General features: G+C 28.1%; 1 protein-coding gene across 1 annotated transcript in view; it reads left to right on the top strand.

Moving 5' to 3' along the window:
- Nucleotides 1-20911, top strand: part of LOC107441929 (chloride channel protein 2) — a 39120-nt gene extending 18209 nt beyond the window's left edge. The window contains exons 15-25 of the mRNA XM_016055343.3: nt 3601-3698; nt 5765-5880; nt 7757-7893; nt 10456-10643; nt 13118-13232; nt 16408-16472; nt 16994-17041; nt 17213-17245; nt 17337-17441; nt 18273-18359; nt 20687-20911. Coding sequence (XP_015910829.2) covers nt 3601-3698; nt 5765-5880; nt 7757-7893; nt 10456-10643; nt 13118-13232; nt 16408-16472; nt 16994-17041; nt 17213-17245; nt 17337-17441; nt 18273-18359; nt 20687-20872 — 1178 coding nt within the window. The 3' untranslated portion in view covers nt 20873-20911. The remainder of the gene's footprint in view (nt 1-3600; nt 3699-5764; nt 5881-7756; nt 7894-10455; nt 10644-13117; nt 13233-16407; nt 16473-16993; nt 17042-17212; nt 17246-17336; nt 17442-18272; nt 18360-20686) is intronic.
- The last annotated feature ends 364 nt before the right edge of the window (nt 20912-21275 follow it).

Raw genomic sequence — 21275 nt, 5'->3', positions numbered from 1 at the left:
TTATTTGTTGTGCAGTTTTTTTTAACCACTGTTCAATCAAGCCGTAACCAAATTTAGTACAGTTGTAAAGTTCATGTAGTTAAAGTTTATGGAGAAGATGTTTGTTAAAAATAAATGCATATATCTATCTATCAGGGTGCATAACATTTTTAAAAAGTGCTTAAAAGCTGCTTATTTTTTATTTAAGTTTCTTAAAAGCCCTTAAAGGTGCTTTTTTTTATTCGGGGTTTGTAAAGAGTGTTTAATTTTTTTTAATCAAAAAAGAGATTTTATTTCTTTGTTGTGTCGATTGTCATTCTAAATTACAAAAAAGATGCAAGATTTTCACAATTTTCTCTGCAATATTTATCAGAAACTTGTTATTTTATCATGATTATGTAAAGTTTTTGAAAATGTTTTGATTTTTTTTGTTTTTATGTTTATAAATTAAAAACTTCAAACAAAAAAAATTTTTTTTTTATTACTGCATGGATCATAATTATGATTTTTTTTTTGTTGGAAAGTGATTAAAAATATTTTTTGAGTGCTTAAAAAGTACTTAATAGGGGCTTATTGTTTGTTGAAAAATCTGGCTGTTATCTGTTTATTTTAACTTTTACGATATGCGTGTCAATTGATGTTGCATTTTTTCATCTTTGTAGACAAGAGACATGTAACCTTTAAAAAAACACCTATTCATCTGCCATAAAAGTATAACCTACTAGTAGACCAGTATTGCTAGAAGTTTAAACAGACTTTTAGTAATTAAAAAGCAAAAGATTTTGAATGAACTCAGGTTGTAGTAAATAAGTGTATTTTATATAACATCAGTCATGTGATCATGGGATGGCTTATGATCTGGAGTAACTGTAGTATCAGTTCTTAATCCAGAAACTGCCTGTACTGATCTAGTATATGAGAAGTAAAGTAGCTTAAAGTATTAACCAGATTAACTACCGCTGCATTAATCACTGTTCATCTCTTAAACTTTCCTTTAAATACTTATAAGTAAACTTGTAGATAGGCTCAAAATTGCCACAAGCAATTTTTTTTTAGTTGATGCTTTTCAAGCCAATCAAAATCATATACTGAAATTCTTCATATACCAAAATTTTCGAAAAATTTATTGTGATTTCCAAATCTGTAGGAAATATGTTATTAAGAATAATACAAAAAAAAAAAACTATTAATTTCCATCATAGTTCTTCAAATTTGTTGAGAGTGTTACAGTGATAGGCTGTTTTTTTTTTTCCTCATCAAAATACTGAAAAGTCACTAGCATAAGTAAAAAATGTTTTAATCAAGATTCTGTAAAATTTATTTTATGCCAAAAATTTACAATGGGAGTAAATCTTATTAGTTACATGTACTCTCACCTCATAGATACCTTTCTTATTTGCTAGTTCTAAAATAGAAATTTATGCCCGTTTCAAAACTAAAGTATGTTAGTATGACCAGCTAGGTTATGGGCAAATGATTCCAAGTACTCAAAATTATGCCTTACCAGAAGGGAGGTAAGAGGACTGAAGTGTCCTGGAAATTGCATAAAATGGTAAAAAAAATCATAAAAATTGAGCAGTTTTTCCAAAGTTCTAAAGCTTAGATAAAGATGATCTCCTTCTACAACTAAATAACACCTTGTTCTTGGTCCCTTTTAAGCCAAAGAGCCACACTGACTTGTAAAAAAGACAGTGTTGTTCGTTGGCTGAAAAGTTTGGAGAGACCTGATATAGAATAATATTGTACACATATTTTAGAACATAATTCTGTTTTGCTTTTAGGTACTTTTTTTGTAAATTTTTATTATAATTTTACAGCTGAGCAAATAAAACTGTTAGGACTGTGTTTTTACATAAATTAAATACCATTTTTACATTTGTTTAATGAACTGTCAGAATGGAGGAATTAAATTGATGTGAGTGAGTTTTTTGTGAATTGTATGTTCAATGAATTAAATTTTTATTCATCAGTACTGTTTTACCTAATAATTTTTTTAAAATTTTTTTACTTTTTTAAAGATTTATTTAAAGTTTTTCCATAAGTTTTCCAAGCATACCTTTTGTTAAGGAATGACTATTTTTATTATTTTATGTTTTTTGTTAGTATTTTTAGACTTGTATTTGTTGCTAGAAAAGTATAAAAAATTCTGTATATTTCCCAGTAAAGTATAGAATAATACATTTTAAACAAATAGTTGCATACACTTCTTAAGCATTGTATGTTATATTCAGAAGTTATACAGCTATGGCCAAAAGACCACCAAAGTATGAAATGCAAACATTTTATCTAAGATTTAAGAATGTCTGACATTTGGCCACTCTATGTATACTTTGCAATTTTGTTTTTAAATAGAATACACACAGGAAAAAACATGAAATATTTATCATTTCATATTTTGTTATTAAATTTTAGCCATTCTATAAATTGCCTAAAATTTATCTTTGCTGACTATATAGGGTAAACTAACCAGTGAAGGAACACTTAAGCTTCGCTTGCCTTTTAAAAAATCATATTAATTTCAAAATTCGTAATTTTAGTTAAATGACAGTGTCAACATATTTGTTACTAATTGCAAATTAAGTAAAAAAATTGTAGAGAACTTACATAATATTGTTTTAATGTTTTGAAGGTTCAAATAATAAGTAGTAAGAAAACCAAGTGAAGGAACAGCTCTTACCAGTGAATGAACACCCAGTAAAGGAACACTTAATTTTGGTTACTTTTTAATGCTCTTTATGAATTTATAAGCCATACAAATATTTAAAAACAAGCCTATTCTTGAAATTATAACATATAAATGCTTGGAAAATGTTAACTTTTTTTTTGTAATCATGAATTGAAAATTAAAGTGTCAACATATTAACACATACTGTTCATTCACTGGGAAATCAATGCCCAGTAAAGGAATATGCCTGTTCCCTCACTGGTTAGAAGTTGTTTTTCGTATTTTTGACATACTTTTGATGCGGAACATCACTAAAGGTACACGAAAATTAAAGTTTATCTTTTATTTTCATTAACTTAGAAAAAAACCTAGTAAAGGAACGCTTGTTCCTTTACTGGTTTTTCATCGTTTGGTGATCCAGTGAATAAACACCTCCTTATCTCAGAACTTTATTATGCTATGATGCGTAAAAAAAAATAAAACGTAACTTCAATAACTATATGTTGTATTCTCTTTTTCACAGTGAGAAAAATAAAACTATTACATGCAATTAATTCCACTTCAAACATATAAATACAAACACTCACCTTATAATTTTTTCAAAGAAACAAGGTGTAGCAGAGATAATAACAAATTCAAAATTTTTTCCAGAGAAGTCTATTTGACCAGGTAATCCAAAACATTGCTAGATTGTTTTACAGTAAGCTATTGTTACCAATCAATCTAAAGAAAAACTTCCAAATTCTTATTTTTAATCAATATATATGAAATGTTCCTTCACTGGGTAGTGTTCCTTCACTGGTTGGTTTACCCTATACAACTTTTTGGGCAAATTTCTACTGCAGGCATGTTACTCTTCCTTTCATGAGTTTTAGTTTTTGCTTTCCATGCAGTTAAGATGCTAGTAAATTTGGAAGTATTTTGTACCAAAAAAAATGTTTTCTGTAATTCTTTAGGTGCTGCTGCCCTTTCCGGGAGTGTCACCCACACCATTTCCACGTCAGTCATTGTGTTTGAGTTGACTGGTCAGATGTCGCATATTTTACCTGTGATAGTGAGTCACTAATAATATTTAACGTCATATTTCATTTTCATTCATTTTTTTAACTGCTTAATTCTCATCAGTTTTTAATATTTACTATCCTGCATATTAATATTTTTACTGTTTTGGTTATTGCATAATAAAATTTTTATGCTTTATGTCATGTAATACTTTTTTTATGTAATTTTGTATAATTTTTTATGCTCTTCAGAAGCATATTATTTTTAGATAGATGTTGTGAAGTGTAACAAACAAATTTAAAATAATTTTGAAGTTCAAACAATACAAAATGAATTTAATAACACAAATATTTTTGTTTCTAAACTTAATATCCTTTTGTCAACACTGTAGTGTTGCTGCAAGTTGCTTGTTACAGCCTGTTCTTTTATTCAAATTTTACTACTGTTTTTGGATTTATATTACCTGGTTGCACTGCCCTGCTATATCAAAATCAAATTATGTTGTTTCTTTTTTATGAGTCTCAGCCTGCTCTTTCTGCCTTGGCTGTCTGTTTGAGATGGCCTCTTTATTGAAAAAATGAGCAGTACTTGTCAGCCAATTTTTAGTTAAGAGATTTAGCCATTGAGAAAGCAGAGGAGAGTTTTGGTGGAAGTTTTGAAGCAGGAGAAAATAAGAGAGACAGAGATAGATAGACAAAGAGACTGGAAGAGACAGATAGATAGACAGAGACGAAAAGAGGAGAAAGTGGGCCTGCAAATGAGAGATAAGATTTAGGATTTTTATTTCTATTTAAGTGCAGCAAAATATTTATCAACATAAAATTATATAAAATAAATTATCTTCTTTTGATTCTTATTTCTCGACAAACTTTGCACTTTATTTCTGCTCAATGTGGATTTGTCAGGGCTGATTGTACTCCGGAAAAAATCCGGATTTCCGGATTTTTCGCAAACAGTGATCCGGAAGTTTCCATCATTGATCGCAGAAGTTTCCGGAAATCAAATTTTCAAAGGTGGAACTTAAAAGCACAGTTTATTATTATTATTTTTTTTTGTAAGGGAGAGCCAGAGATACTTTATAAGCTTATATTTATGATTAATATTCATTTTTTATCAGTAAGTAGTTATTATAATCATAAACTCAAGAAAGAAAGACATATTGTAAATTTCAATTACTTCTCCAGGTCATCATAGGTATGTGTAAAATTTTAAATATATTTTAAGTAAACTAAGAAATATTGAGAAAAGGGAAAAAAACCTTGTTTAAATTTTTATTTTTTCAATTTAAAATGTTTTTTTTTTTTAAATTTATTTTTTATTTTTATACGCAGGGAATTTTCCGGAATTTTGACTTAGGCTCACAATCACCCCTGATTTGTTGATGGTGATATAGAATAGGATATAGTTATATATTTTAAAATGTAATTGTAGCCAATTTTAAAATATTAAACAACTATATCCTATAATTCATGTAGCAGAACATTAATATCAAGTTAAGCAAAAAAAAAATATAAATAATAAATTAGATAATTTTAGAGTGATCACTAAAGGTTACAATTATAAATATTTTGCTGTACTTTTCCATCTCCCTCGCCCAGTCTCTCTGTCCATCTCTCTTTCCCTATCTCTCTATTTGCCCCTGCTTTAAAACTTCCATTAAAAATTCTTCTCTGCCCTCTCATTGGCTAAATCTTTTACTAACTGAAAATTGGCAGACAAGTACTGCTTATTTTTTCAATAAGGAGGCCATCTCAAATAGACAGACAAGGCAGAAAGAGGCAGGCTGAGACATTAAAAAGAAGAACTACATAATTTGGTTTTGAAATAGCAGTGCAGCCAGGAAAAATAAATCCAAAAATAATAGTAAAATTCGAATAAGAGAACAGGCTGTAACAAAAAAAGTTTTAGCAATAACTTCAACACTTTTATTTATTTATTTATTATTTAAAATTTGTATAGTCACCATAGGGGGATAAAGAAATGGTCCGGAAAACTTATTATAAATTTAAAAATTTGACATTTTAACTTTTACCAAAAAAAGTTTATGACACACAAATATTTTAATACTCTGCTAAAGTTCATAAATGTCTGTTTATTCCAAATGTTTAATTATTTCAGCTTGCTGTTTTGATTGCCAATGGTATATCTCAAGCTTTACAACCGTCCATATACGACAGTATTATACAAATTAAAAAATTGCCTTATTTACCACCTATAGTTTCTACATCATCTGAGTGAGTTGCTTAATTTTTTTCTCAATTATTTTTCTATGTTACCCATTTTAGATTGTTTGTTTATTTTATAATATGGTTGAATAACTGAGCACATATATATTGTATAACCTTGGTAATACAATACAAGTTTTACTTTTCAAAAATTGCAGTGTTATAGAATTATTCTGCTTGTCAAGCATTTCAGAGTATTTTATAGAATATTTTAATATTGTGTTATGTTTTATAAGATATTCAAAAACACTGAATAAGAAATTCCATTACTTTTTTAAGGGCTTGAAAATTTAATTGTTGGTAAGTAACAAATAAATATGGTAAAAATGCATATCAACTAACTAGCTTAAACTAAGCAGAAATCCACATCAGATTTAGGAACTAAAAGAATAACATTTTCAGAATTAGTTTTATTATTAAATTACTTAAATGTTATATTTTTTCTGATGCACTATTTAAACAAAAGCATTGACAATTAGTTAGTTTGCTATACACAAAATTTTTTTTTTCATGCATTTTCCTCTTACGAGAAGCGTTAGGAAAGTAAATACTGTTTTTTTATTCAAAACAAAATTTATTTTTGCACAAACGAGAATTTTGGAAACTATTTTTCTACTTAGTTATCTACATTGTTCAAATATTTAAATATATACCCTCTTCTGTCAATATATACTCTCAACTGTTCAAATGTATATCCTCTTTAAAGAAGGATGCCACCAAAGGAGACAGCCACTGTTGAACCTTGTTTTTTTTTTTCCTCATCATTGATTTGTCAAAATCTCATACGAAACAGTTTTTAAAATTCACGCAAACTCATCACAAAGCATTTGAGCCACTTATGAGTAAACATATTGTGAGCCATTTATGTTTGCAAATAAACTATCACTGACAACAGAATGCTGCCAACTTCTTGTTTTGCCATGAACTTTTTTGTCTTGTGTGTCCTTCATTGAATTTTGCAATTGATATTCTCACCATACCATCATTCATTACATTTTCACTATGAATCTAGAAGTTAATTTCAACTGCATCGCCTTTCTTTGTAAACAAAAACTGTAGTACAAAGCACTTTCACAGTCAGCAATAGTCTTAAACATTTTAAATATCTGCTAACACATGTCAGGGTGCGTAACGTTTTTACAAAACGTTCTTAAAGGTGCTTATTTTCTATTTTCGTGTTTTAAAAAGCCCATAAAGGTGCTTTTTTCATTGGGTGTTTTTAAAAAGTGCTTAATTTTCCCTTTTCCAAAATGAGATTTTTCCTTTACCATGTTGATTTTCACCAGAAATTATACAAAAAGACACTTTTCACATTGTTCTATTCAACGTTTTCACAATTAACTCAACCCCAATCTATTTTGGCGTACCCATGATCCCTAGCGTATGAAAATGTCATTCATTTTACGTGATTCGAAATTTCATGATTTTCGACAATTCGTCAAAAACTATACCAAAAGTTTTTTTGTATTATTTTTTTTACATGACGGTTAAAACGGGATGAAACCGTCAATTGTCAAAAACTTGCCAACTCTGCCTAATTATGATCTTTTTATAAAGTGCTTAAAAATATTTTTGAGTGCTTAAAAGATGCTTATTTTTTGTTGAAAAATTGGGCTACGCACCCTGACATGCAAACATAACATAATTTAGCTGTAATAGCATCAGTTAAGAGACAACCAACCAGAGATGTGTGTGCACATGTGCAGAACTGCTAAATTACTGCTGCAGTAACAGAACAAAAAAATTACTTTCTGTGCATGCCTGGTATTATTTTTTTCATTTCTTATATATTTTCACCTTATCTCCTTTTTTGCAATCTTATGTCGTTATTATATTAAAATGTATTAAAACTTTCTGCATATACTGAAACTTAATTTAATTCCAGAGCTCACAATGTGTATGTTTCGGATATAATGGTTCGAGATGTTGTCAGTGTGTGGAGAGGCTGCTCATACAAAGACCTGCGAAGCATATTAAAATTGAAGAAGAGACTTCAGTTTTTCCCACTAGTCGAATCTTTAGGTTTGTTTAACAACTTATATGTTTCTATATTTACCTATCTAAGGCTGTTTTTCTACTTAAGGCACTTTCGAAGGGTAGTGAAGAGCCACAGGTCAATTGCCTCAAGCTCAAAGTAAACAGGGGTCTGTCTCGAGTTTCTTGAGAGGTCCCTATTTTGTGAAAATTAAGTAATAATTTGTGAAAATAAAAAATTATATTAGGAAATCAAGACAAAAATATGATAAAGTGAGAAAATATTTTCAAAAATTGTCACTACAAATAAAGATTTCTAGATATTTTTCCCCACATATTCAAAAACAATTTTGCTATTGTAAAATTTTGGGCCAAAAATTGTATCCAAATTTCAAAATCCGTAAAAATCATTGTCCATAGTTAAATTTCAACTTGAATTTAATAAAAAAAATGTATTTAACAGTACTAGTGCTAAAAGTTATTTTAATTAGCAATTTTAATAATGCAAAAAAAGTTTCACAGAGAAAAAAAAATGGATCATAAAAAAATAAAGGTCTGTTAGAATATATCTACAATAGAGTTTAAGATATTGTTCGAATTTCGACTTCCTGTAAAGTTTATAGAAGGAGGGCTTCATTGCTTCATTTAAAAAACTCGGCGAAAAAAACTTGCTTTGATCTGATCGGTTAGGCTTACCATGTTGCACTATCTGATCAAACAAAAGGATAGCTGGCAGAAAAGACAGCTGACAAGAGACATGTTAAAAGACAGCTGGCAGAAAAGCTCCTCTTTTCCATAGATTGCAACGAGAACGGGGTTTGCATGAGAACTTGCTTTTTTATTTGTGAAACTACCGTTTTTCCTAAAGTTGAATTTGTGAAAGTACTGCTAAACGGTAGTAAATTTACCCTGGACAGACCCCTGGTTAAGCTTTTATTTTAATATATAAATGTTACAGTAGCCATCTATAGTGGGTAGTTGGTTTTATTGTTTCATGATTCTTTATTTTTAATCCATGACATTACTATTTTAAGTGCAAATGTTTATGCGACACAGTGATTCAATCAAGGTAAACTACAGGAATTTTCTAGCTTCTCTTGATTGATTTTAAAGTTTTTATAATTTTTATCTTCTAAAATTCGAAAATATTTTGAAAAAGTTTAAGGAAATAGATAACTGAACTATTTTTTTTAGAGTAATCAGCTTCTCTCTCTCTCTTTTTTTTTTGTTTAAAAAACAGAATTTTATTTATTTTTTTTGAAATATTTCTGTTTTCAATGTAATGAAAAAAATTTTTGTTAACATTTTGTAAACTAATATTGTTATTTAAGAATATGTTACAATAACTTAAATCATTCGAAATTATAAATTTTAGAATGAAAGGTAAGAAAAAAAATTTATGTCCATTTAATCAATTATGAATGAGAAAATATTGCAGTCAATAAATTTGTTAGTTGTTTTATATAATTATTATTGTATATTTTTTCACTGTACTGATTTTATAACACACAGGGTATCTGCGCACCTTGAAAGTCATGAATTTCGGTATTGAACAAAATTTATCATGATTTTTACTATTTTTTAAAAAAATTATGATAAGTCATGGATTTAGGTTGACGAAAAATCTAATTTTTAAAATGAAATCCCCCCCTCCCCAGTTTCATGGTGTTCCGAATGTCTGAATTAGTAATAAAATTCCCACTCACAGTCATATTTTATTAAAATAATAAAATTTTTTTATCATGTTCTTTAATAAGTATTGTATTCTTTCAAAAAATGAAAAGAAAAAACATCATTTCTAATGCGAATTATCTTTTAAACTTCTGTGATTTAAAAATTTTTGTTATTTTTTTATTTTATCAATTTAAAATTCTAGCTGAAGCAAGCCAGTTATTGGCGAATTTTTTTTGTTCTGAAATGAGAACAGAAAGATCAGGAGTATTTCTTTCCTTTCCGGCAAACAAGAAAAGTATTTTTAGAATATAATTCTGCAGAAAAAAATATTTTCTTTCGTATTTTTATCAACTATTTTAGTGCTTCATCTCTTTCTTTACTCTGTTTTTTAAATTTAAAATCTATAAATATGAAGATGCAGAGTATAACAGTTATGGTTATACCTATAATTTCAATTAATGTTATTATAATGCTTTTTTAATTTCATTGTTGTTTTTTTTGTAGGAGAAAATAGTAACCGTTAAGTCAACAAAAATTTTTTGGAATTAGTCATGGAAAGTCATGAATTTGAAAATCTGAAATGTAGCAGATAATCTGAACACGCCTTAAACAGGGAATTTTTTACATTTTATACAATTGATTCTTCCAAATTTCATTGTATCATAAAATCTACATAATTTTCATTCCTTGTATCATTTTATTTAGCCCTAAAAAAGAAAGCCTACTCTGGGCACAAACAAAAATTGTGTTACATGAAAATCAAATTAGAAAATCACTAAATGATAACTAGGTATTTTCTAATGCTGTATTTATAATTTTTTATTACATATTAATGCTTATAACTTATTCTCTTGTTATTATAAACAGGTATGAATTATCTCTGCTCTTTAATTTTCTGTGTTATCCTTTTTAGTTATTGGAATGTTTGTTTTTTAGAGTCAATGATATTACTGGGATCAATACAGAGGATTGAGCTTTTACGTCTTCTGGAGTTGCAGTTAGGGCGAGAAAGAAGACTTCAAGAGGCACAAAAAAGGGCACAATTAAACGAGTCTCCTAAGACACCTAGAGCTGAAAAGAAACTTTCCCGTTTTGAAGTCATTCCAGTTCCAGGCAGTACAAGAGTGAGTGATTTGTTTTTATTTTATGTATAAAAAGAAAACGTAAAAAATCTAATTCTTTGCTTTTCAACCATTTTTTAGCATTTTGTGCTACTATAAACTCTTTGTACTATAAACTCTGTACTATGTACTATAAACTCTTTGAATGTCACAGTATCTAATGTAATAAGGTACCAGTTTCTATTTTTTTCTTATGGAACTTGTGAGGAATATTCTATTGGTGGCACCCTGACTTTGCAAATAAAGTTCTTTAATAATTGTGACATATTAACTAAAAAAAACTACTAATTATTTTGAAAATATTTATTATATAAAATAAATTTTTTGGGGCATTTAATTATTAATAACCTGTAAATTAGGCTTCATGTCAGACAGTTGAATTTGTAAATCTGGAGTAACATATAATCTAGTTCTGTATTTGTTTTTGAAATATGCATAAATAAATTAAACTGAAATATATTTTTTTATGCCTTGAAAATGAAATATAACTGTAATAAACATTGGGATTGATTATCAGTGAAACATTTCTTTATAGTTGAATTTAGATATTTTATTTTGAATTGAAAAGTTGTATTCTATGGGAAACTTAATGAAGTTTTTTGAAAATGGATATCCTTTTCGGAATTTACTCAATGCAGTTTAACCCCAATTATCCGATGCCCAATTTTGTGATACTCTGATTATTTGACATCCTTTCTGAAGAGTGTTAAAAAGCTTTTGACGCTTTTTTTTATCATTATTATAGATGGTGTAACCCATTTACTCTTGAGACAACAAATCCAAAATTTTGTTTACATTATATTGTTATTTAAGATCAAAAAATAAAAGTGTTATTAGACTCCATTATACTTGCATTTTGTTTGGAGTAATTTCACTCATAGTGTGTAATATTTAAACATTTTAAAAATCGAATTGAAAACTCCCAATTATTCAATAATTTTGATTTTCTGACCTGATCTTTTTTTACCTAAATGATTTAAATCCCTGATTCAATGATTGAAAAAAAAAATTAAAGTCATGATTAAAATAGTTGACTTTAATACTTTATGTATTAGATATCCTGATAATTGTACAATAGTCAAATTAAATTCAAGTATCCAGTACCAAATGCTCATTCAATAGCTGTTACTGAATGGTAAATATGAGCTGATAAAATTATATTATGTAAGAATACATTGAAATGTTACACAATTTGTATGAAAATATGGTTGGGGTTGCAAAGAAAACTATTATGTCTAAGTATTTCATGCATCCTGGATAGAATATTGAGAGGCATTATGATGCAAAATATCATGATCACTTTTTTAAGTTGTTCTAAAATTTTGTAAAAATTAGACAAAAGAAAACAAACATGTATTTTACGATCTATATACAAAATACTTTATCTTTTAGAGAGAATAATTATGAATTGCTATGATAGATGATATTTTTAAGTAAAAACTAAAATTTTTTCATGATAGATTTGATCTTTCAAAATGATTTAACCTGTATGTGGTTCTTGTTTACCATATTTTTTCTGAAGAAGATTCTGCCTCATATTTTTTTTGTCCTAGTGAAATTCTGTCCCATGATATTTTTTTATGTCCAGATTCTACACTACGTATGTTTTCTGGACATGATTATGTATTCATGTAACATTTTGTTTGTAATAGATTCTACTCTATTATTATTTCAACCAATAATATTCAATCATTGATTATCATTATTACAGATTTTTTTTTATAATAATGTTTTTACCAAATTTCTTTTCTGCATTGACAAAACGTTTAAAACTCTTAATTGTAAGGAGTATATTAATGCGAAAACATGCACTGCAAACAAATTTTGTCTTGCCTGTCAATTTTGCAATTTTTTACATAGATTATGCTTTATTCATTTCCCTCCTAGAACTTATTTAAGGTATGAATTATTTTTATAAATTTGTGCTTCTAATTTTCCTTTCTGAGAAGATTTTAAATGAGGAGTTTGATCATTATTAATTTTTATTTTGAATATTGTTTCAGAATTCACCACGACCCGGTCAAGAGTCAATAGGTAATGTTTGACAGTGCAACAAATGTTGATTGGCATTCATTTGATGCGGCTGAGATCAAAATTAAAAATCAACAAACTGTACAAACCCTTGAAAAATGAAAAAGTGGTGATAAAGCCATCATCTGATCAATTTTTGGGGAGAAATAAAGACAAAATAGCACAATGGAGGTTATTTAACATGTATCTACTCCATGGCGTGATTTTTTTTAAATTTAAAAAAATGGAATCATTCTACCTCTAAGCATAAATTAAGCACCACTTTTTTATGTTTTCGAAAACTGTACAAATCTTAGCAATAATACTTTTATACACTAGGATGAAAAATTTATTTAAAGATTTAATCTTTATTTCGGTGTTTACCTTCAGCTTTATCATTTGTCTGCCTTGGTGAAATAGCTTTTAAGAGATTTGTGACTTATATTTGTTTATTTATTTTCCTACAGCCTTCTCCCAAGTGTTCTCCCCCTCCCTCCCCAGTAGCAACCCCAAAGTCACCCAAAAAGTCTTTTCTAAGATATTCACCTGTTAATTCCCCGTATAACACAATCTCTTCACTCGGTAAGTTTCCTTTTCTTCTACAGTAGTTATACTTTTTACTCATAGAAAATTTCTTTATCCTTTTTATTCAAAATGCATGTGGAAATTCAGGGTGTTAAGTAATGACTGCCCTTAAAGACTCTTGTGAAAAATGAAGTAAAAAGACTATGTATGCTAGGGGTTACAAAAGAACAAAGAAGTTTTTAAACATAGACAAATAACACTGTACAACGGATTTGAAAGTTTTTCCTGCCCCTTAGTTTCTGTCACTTAATTTTTTTTGTTAGCACAGAAGCTATTAGATTATGTATTAACAAAAAATGTTCTTGATTCATATATCAAAACTAAAATGATCCACCATTTTGGTAGGAAAAAAGTCACCTAGTTTACTGTGAATTCTATGATATCTTGCTTTTAATTGCATCTATGCATTATTTTTCTAATGCATATATCCTCGAAAATTTGGTTAGGTAGATAAGGCTTTTGTGGCCAAAATCACCACGATTACCTAGTTGGTGCTTGCCTCACTGTCAATGGAAGCACCTTTCCTTCGCTTTTAAGTTGTTACTATGTGCTGTTAAAAGACATAAAAATCCTAAATGGGGGATTTTTTGGGAAAATGGTGCATTGTAAAAAAAATATATATATATATTTACCGATTCATTATTTACAACCAGAAATTTTCAGGACACATATCTGAAGAGTATTTTTTATGTACAGTTGTACTGTTGATATGGGTATTAAAATAATATTAAGACAGTATATTTGAGGATAAGCCTTGAAGATGGTTCTTAAAAAAAATTAAATGCATTCCAGGTCCACTATGTAAAATATAATAGTTTTCAAATGTTTTTTTTTTTTACTTTTCCCGCCCTCAATAGTGATTTGCCAGTGTTTGAAAGCATTTTAGTTCTTTCTCATTTAAGTATGAATTTGTGAATCCTTAAATGCATAGTGTTTTACTTCGTATGTTGAAGAATTCAAAAAATATTATGCATAGTCATTCCAAAATACCTTGCCTTGTATTAACAAAAACATTTTTATATTTACCTATATCTTATTTTGTTATAAGGAATTTTATAATTTTTATTTTATTTGTTTATTTAATATTATGAATTTATGTGAACAGTAAAAATTGTATAAAGTTTGGAAAGATTTTTTTAATTACATTTTCAAAATACTATGAAACTTCTTGGGAACAAAGTCTTTCTGTTATGCAACAGAACAGTTATTAACCAAATCATTGTTGCACTCTATTTCTAAAAAATGAATTTAAAGTATTTCTTCTTTCAAAGAAGCACCTTCATAATTACAGGTATCAAAAAACCTCTTATTTGTGGGTAACAATAATCTCTGGATGTGGCGCTTTTGCTGTAATTGTTAAAATAGATTTCCTCTGAAACTTGTCAATGCTGGATTATTAAAACAATTTACACAAAAATATATACATATTACTATTTAGTATTCATACTAAAATTACTAAAAACATAATTTGTGTTGTTAACTGGGGAATATTGCATCTTCATGATTTCTACTACTTACATATTTTTTGAAATTCAAATGGTCTTAAAATATGAAATTGTTTTGAATTGTTTTTGTTTTCTAACATTTATATTGGTATCCTTTATGTTTTCCCAATTTACAATGATAAAATCTGTTTGCTTGAAATTCTGCTAGGCAGTCCTGCTGTATAATGTCAATAGATGGACTTCAGTTTTTGTATTTATATCTGAAAGATATGAAATGTTCAAAATTTTCGTTCCGTAATTTTAATGTTCAATTTTTAAGAGAGCATGCTCGATTTGAGCAATGGCTTTTTATATTGGGTGTTCTTTCTAATATGTAGTTTTGTTTACTTCACCAAAGGGAAAAAACTAGAAAATTTTATAACTGTTAACCTTTTACAGAATGATTCTTAATCTGCTCTAAAGGACATTTTTATATTAAGTTGATAGAGTAAAAAGTTGGTTGTTTTAAAAAAGTGGTTGGTGACTCAGTAATTTCTCTATAGCAGTAGTCTCTCATAGAAGTTTCACTGTATTTAATTATAAAAATATTTATATAATTCTTAGATCTTATATTCTGATCAATTGGATAACATATTAGATCTTATGTTATCCAATTTGTTTTGCATAATCTTATTATATTTATTCATATTTCAGAAAACTTTTGAATTAATAATCACTATTGCCTCATAGTTGTAAGCATTATAAAGCTCAATTTGCCTTTAAGTTACGGACAATATTTATATTTTTGAAATTAATGAATAGCATAATTATTTAAATGTAAACTAATAAATACGATAAATTTTTTAAAAAAATAATATAGTATTCCACAATAAATGTTTTCTGCAAAAAAGTGCAAGTCTAAGAATTTTGGCACAAAACATTGTTATTGCCTGGTTTAGAATATCAGCATCTTCATTTTAATAAGTGTTATATATTATTCATTGCATGTTTATTTTGTAACTGATAATCATTTATAAATATTTGTTTCAGAAAGGAATATTTAACGATATGCATTCAGATAAATAAAATGGTTTATTATTTGAGTCAGAAAAGAATGGTTAAAGAATGTAAGGGAAAACAAACACTAATTTAATGTATAGGCATTCGCAAAACATTTGTTTATCCTTTAGTATGTGTAAAATGTCCTTTTGTTTTATAAAATTTAAAATAAGCTAAAATGTTCTCTTCTCCATTGAAACACAGGACGGTTTTTATGATGCCCATTGTCTTATTTGTTTGAAATATTCTGAATTTGTTAATACACTGCTATATCGATATTTTTATCCTCTCCTTCTATTAACAGCATTATTTTAAAATTACACCTACGAAATATTTTTCTTTTGAATCTCACATTTTATTTTTTGACTGTTTGAATTACTATTTTAAAAGCATTATTATTGCTTGTAGGAGAAAAAAAGAAGTTTCATTTTTGTTTATGTAAAGGCTTCATTAATAATGCTACTTAGGATTAAATGTTTAGTACTGAACTTGCTTTTAGTACAACTGATAAATTTATATTTTTATTAATAAGTTAAATTATGATCTTAGCATTTACTTTATACATTATGTAGTTTCTTATCTTAGTTTTTTTTTTATTATTGATTTGAAATCGAACTAAAACTTTTTTTGTATTTATAATTTATTTATTTTTGAATCTGCAAATTATAATTATTTCACTTGCATTTTAGATACTAGACTGAAACAAGCATTTGAAAATGTCTTCAAGAAAGCAGTTTCAGACCCATTTGAAAAAGTAAAACTTTTCTAAAATATTAAAAAAAAAATTTTTTTCATTGTGTATAGAAGTTTTTGTTCCTGTTAACTTGCTTCCTATAATATATATTTAAAATTTGGGTTTCATATTTTCAGGCAATACAAGTTGTAAGTTTTATTTTGTAATTTACTTAAATCTGGGTTAAGGTATTAATGCAATATTTTTTTCCTGCTTAAAAAACTTTTTCTAAATTTTAAAATAGCAATTTATTTTTATTGGATTTTAAAATTCTGTAAAACATCTTCTTGTTTGGTTCATTTTAAAATATAGCTTAAATAAAATAGCATTACCTAGTTTAGAATTTTTTGAATAAATTCAGGAGATGCAGAGGTATTCTTTGTTATTTTTAATTATTATTTTTAAAAGGGGAATGTTTTAGTTATTTAAAGCGCCTATTTAAGATAGTGTTTTCAAAATTGTTTTTAAATCACTTTTGTTATGCTTTTGATTCATTTTTATTTGGGAACTGCAAGATTTTTTAATATTTCTTTTAATTTTAGTTTGAATCCAGTCTTCCTAACACTCCTTTGTCTAAAAGATCACAAAAGGTGATTTTTTTTTATTAATTTGAGTTGTCATTACATAGCTGTATGTTCTTGCTCATGTTCTTAAGTGTTTGAAATCTTACTTTGTTTTATCATTAATTCTATCATATATTTATTATATACATCTAATAGTTAGTTTCAAATTCTAATTGCGATTGCTTAAAATTATTACAGCCCCAGATAATACTGGATATGTCCCCTGAAGAGGTAAGTCTCATTAAATGAAATTTATTTCCAATTTATTTAATTTTGTTTCTTAAAAGTACCGTCATTTTTACAAAATATTTTTTTAATTCAGCTTCTTGCATGGGAAGAAGATCAGCTAAATGCGTTGGTAGACTTTGGTAAATGCCATGTAGATCCTGCTCCGTTTCAACTTGTAGAAAGGACAACATTAATTAAAGTATATTTCTTTTTATTTTATAAAATGCATGATATCAAAAACAATAGATTTTTAGTTTTTAATTGTAAATCTGCTCATGTTCTAGAAGATTTATAGATTTGCAATTGCTATGTCCGAAATCTTCACAACTAATCTTCAAAAGTTTTTTTTTAAAATAATTTGGGATATTTTATTTTTCTGCAAATATTTTACTGAACTGGGAATTTTTTCCCCTCTAAACTATAGGAATGTTTGTATGGGACCAAGTTTAGAAATCAGTGTTGAGTAATTTGACTTTGAGGACTATTGTTTTTTTAAGTGTCAAAAAAGCCACTTTTTTATTTTATTAATTGGTACATTTTAATTTGTTTGTTCAATTTACAATTTAGCTCATTTGAAAATTATAAAGCTTGATTTATTTAATTTTTAATCAGGATACATTATATTTTTGTTTAAAAAATAGTAATTATCTTTTTTACCCACCTGTGTATCTGCATGTAAAAAATTATACTTTTTTTTATTCTCCCAAATGATAGTGCACACATATAGAAAACCTCCCTCAATTTTCCACCTACAGATAGTCTTGTGCTTAGAAAAGGTCTCATATTTTATGCACCATAATACCCACTTAGCTGGAATTTAGTTTCTGATTTGAGAGTTTAATTAGCCTGAACCACAGTTGTATAATAAAAGTTAGAAGTATTAGAAGTATTAAAAAGAAAAATGTCAAAACTACCAGTGGGCTGGTTTGTGAAACCAGTTTAATATTTATTGCTCTGATATGAAATTTTTTTTTTGGTCTTATGTTTTTTTATATTTATTTCTAAATATGTATTACTGTTCTCTTTTTAGGTTCATTCTTTATTTTCAATGTTAGGTCTTAATTATGCATATGTGACTGCTATTGGGAGATTAGTAGGAGTAGTTGCCTTAAAAGAGGTAGGGTTTATATGCTGTAAAATTAATTCCATTTTACTTTTCAAGCCAAATTTAAATATTTTTGTTCTCTATCAACTTAACTTTTGATTTTGATTATCTGATTTAGTTTTTTTTTTTTTTTTTTTTGACTTTTCCTTAACCATTCATTTTATGAATTTATTAGTTTATCATGGAAAATTTTTTGCTTGAAATTTTGAATTAATCTTTCACAGGGTGCGTAGTGTTTTTAAATAGTGCTTGTTTTCGAATTTCGTTTTTTAAAAGCCCTTAAAGTTGCTTTTTTCATTGGGTGTTTTTAAAAAGTGCTTAACTTTCCCTTTTCCAAAATTATATTTTTCCTTTACCATGGTGATTTTTGCCACAAATTAAGCAAAAAGACACTTTTCACATTGTTCTATTCAGAGTTTTCACAATTAATTCAACTCCAATCTATTTCGGCTTACTGTCTGTCCGTAGCGTATGAAAACGCCATTCGTTTTACATGATTCAAAAATTCATGATTTTTGACAAATGCCAAAAACTATGACAAAAGTTTTTTTGACATGATGGTTGAAACCAGTAAAACCATTAATTGTCAAAAACTTACCAATCCTGGCTAATTATGATTTTTTTAAAGTGTTTAAAAATATTTTTGAGTGCTTGAAAAGTGCTTATTTTTTGTTGAAAAATTTGGGTACTCACCCTGTTTCATGCTTAATAAGATGATCTGCAGGGCCCGACTTAGAATAACTGGGGTCCGGGGCAAAACTATTTTGGGCCCCCCCCCTCTGCTTCAGAAATGAAGAACCGAACATTGTGGAGGTATTTAAAATTTTCATCTAATAATAGGTAACAAGAAAATTGATTAAAACCTAAAATAGCTATAAATTTTACCCCACTCCCTCCAATGGTCAGACAAAATATTGTTCTGTCCATTTTATTGATTTTCTGACAATTCTATGTCTGTCATGCTGAATTCAGTTTTCTGATTGTTAAGTTTGTAGCCACGAAAAATTAAGTGTTAACTATCTAGCAGCGAAAAATTCATATCCTTGCTGACATTAGGGCAGAATTCGGCTTAATTTTCAAAATTACGATGCCTCAATTAAGCCAATCAGAAGCCTGTATTTTTGCAAACATATCGCATTTTGCGATAAGTAAAAATGCAGGTTTTTGATTGGCAACATTTTTCCACATTAATTTCGAAAATTTAGCTGAATTCTGCCCTAAAAATCCATGGATTTGCGAAATGTAGATTGTGTTCATACTATAGATTAATGAAGATGCCAACATAAAACTGACAGACTGTAGTGATACTTTGTTTTAAAAAAATTTCAGTTAGAGAGAAACGTAAAATAAACTTTCTATTTCTTTTTTGGGAATTTTCATAAACTTTTTGTCTGAATTGATATATTTGTAAAAAAATTACAAATATGCATCCATGTCTGATATATCTTTCTATTAGATGAAAATAAATAAAAATATTTTTATTCATGCATATAAAAAATCCTTAACTGTGTTACAAATGTCTGATTTTTCTTGACTAGAAGACAAGGAGTTGTCTTCATACTGCAATCAATTCAGGCCTGCCAACTTTTGTTCTTTCTTTGCAATAATGATTTTCCCAAGTTCACACTATTTTACCAAGATCACAAGATAAGATCTACACCAGGAAAACACTATATTATGTGCATTGAAAATTCAGTTGTTATCAAATATATTTGAATATTTTGCTGGAGTTTAAACACAGAATCTAGCCATTCATACATTTATGTGAACATCATTTAAAATCGAATTCTAATATAAACTCCAATTATAAATAAAATTTTAATCAAAGAATGAAATAGAAATGCATATGTTATCACTTTAAATATAAGCATGAAATCTAAGAATTGGCAGATAAAAATATAAATTAAAAAAAAAACAGAATGTTCTATAGTTTAATAGATAGATATTTATCTTCTCTAACTCGGTGGCTGAGTGGTAGCGCTTCGCGCTCCCGTGCCACAGGTCCTGTGTTCGATCCCCGGGCCGGGCAAGGTTGACTCAGCCTTTCATCCCTTCAGTGGGTCGATAAATGAGTAAGTACCAAGCATGCTTGGGAACTAACTGGGCCTTCTATGTGCTGTCACGCCGCTGAGTTTAGTTTAGTTTAGTTTTCAACTTTTTGCAAAATCATCTGAGAGCCACAGAGCTTTACTAAGCAAAATGCTAGTTCATGCTATGATTTTATAGTTAACGTTTTCTATTATTTTATTCTTCAAAAATATTATATTGCTTTATTATATTTCTTTTCACAAAGCAATTATGATTTGGAGAGAAGTGTATAATAATTTAATATTTTTCAGCTGCGGAAAGCCATTGAAAACATCAGCAGTGGCCTTTTTGTGCAGAGCTCTCACCAGTTCAGCCATCATGATAGGTCTGAACCTCCATCAGAAACACACTCAGAATGCGAGGACAATACGGACATTGGCAAAGTATCGGTCAAGAGACAGAGGTTTCAAGAGGACCGTCATGCCTCCAATGTATGAGAAGAGTTACTCATTCTTTCTTCCAAGACTGTGGTGATACTTATACTTTATCAGTATTCTATGCATTTATGTTTGCTATTTATTTTCTGTTCTCCAAAACGCTTGTTGCTTTTGTGCAGCTAAGACGAGAACTAGAAATTTTCATTTGTTTCCTACATTTATGAATGCCTTAATGCTTTTTTTGTGCTATGCATCTTGTCACTAAATAGAGTTTTTATTTTGAGAATGGCTGGAACTCGATTGCCCAAGTAATTGGACCTAGATCTATTTCGGATTATGAGAGTACTCAGATTATAGAGGTAATATTGTTTTTAACCTATTTTCATCAATTTATTCTGAAAATCAAGTTTTTATTTTTTTATAATAATGGCACATATTTAATTTTTATTTGACAATTTGATAA

The sequence above is a fragment of the Parasteatoda tepidariorum genome, chromosome 4 (assembly GCF_043381705.1).
Source record: "Parasteatoda tepidariorum isolate YZ-2023 chromosome 4, CAS_Ptep_4.0, whole genome shotgun sequence".
Lineage (NCBI taxonomy): Eukaryota > Metazoa > Arthropoda > Arachnida > Araneae > Theridiidae > Parasteatoda > Parasteatoda tepidariorum.
The sequence above is the reverse complement of the archived record's forward strand: the minus strand, read 5'-3'. Positions and strand labels throughout refer to the sequence as shown.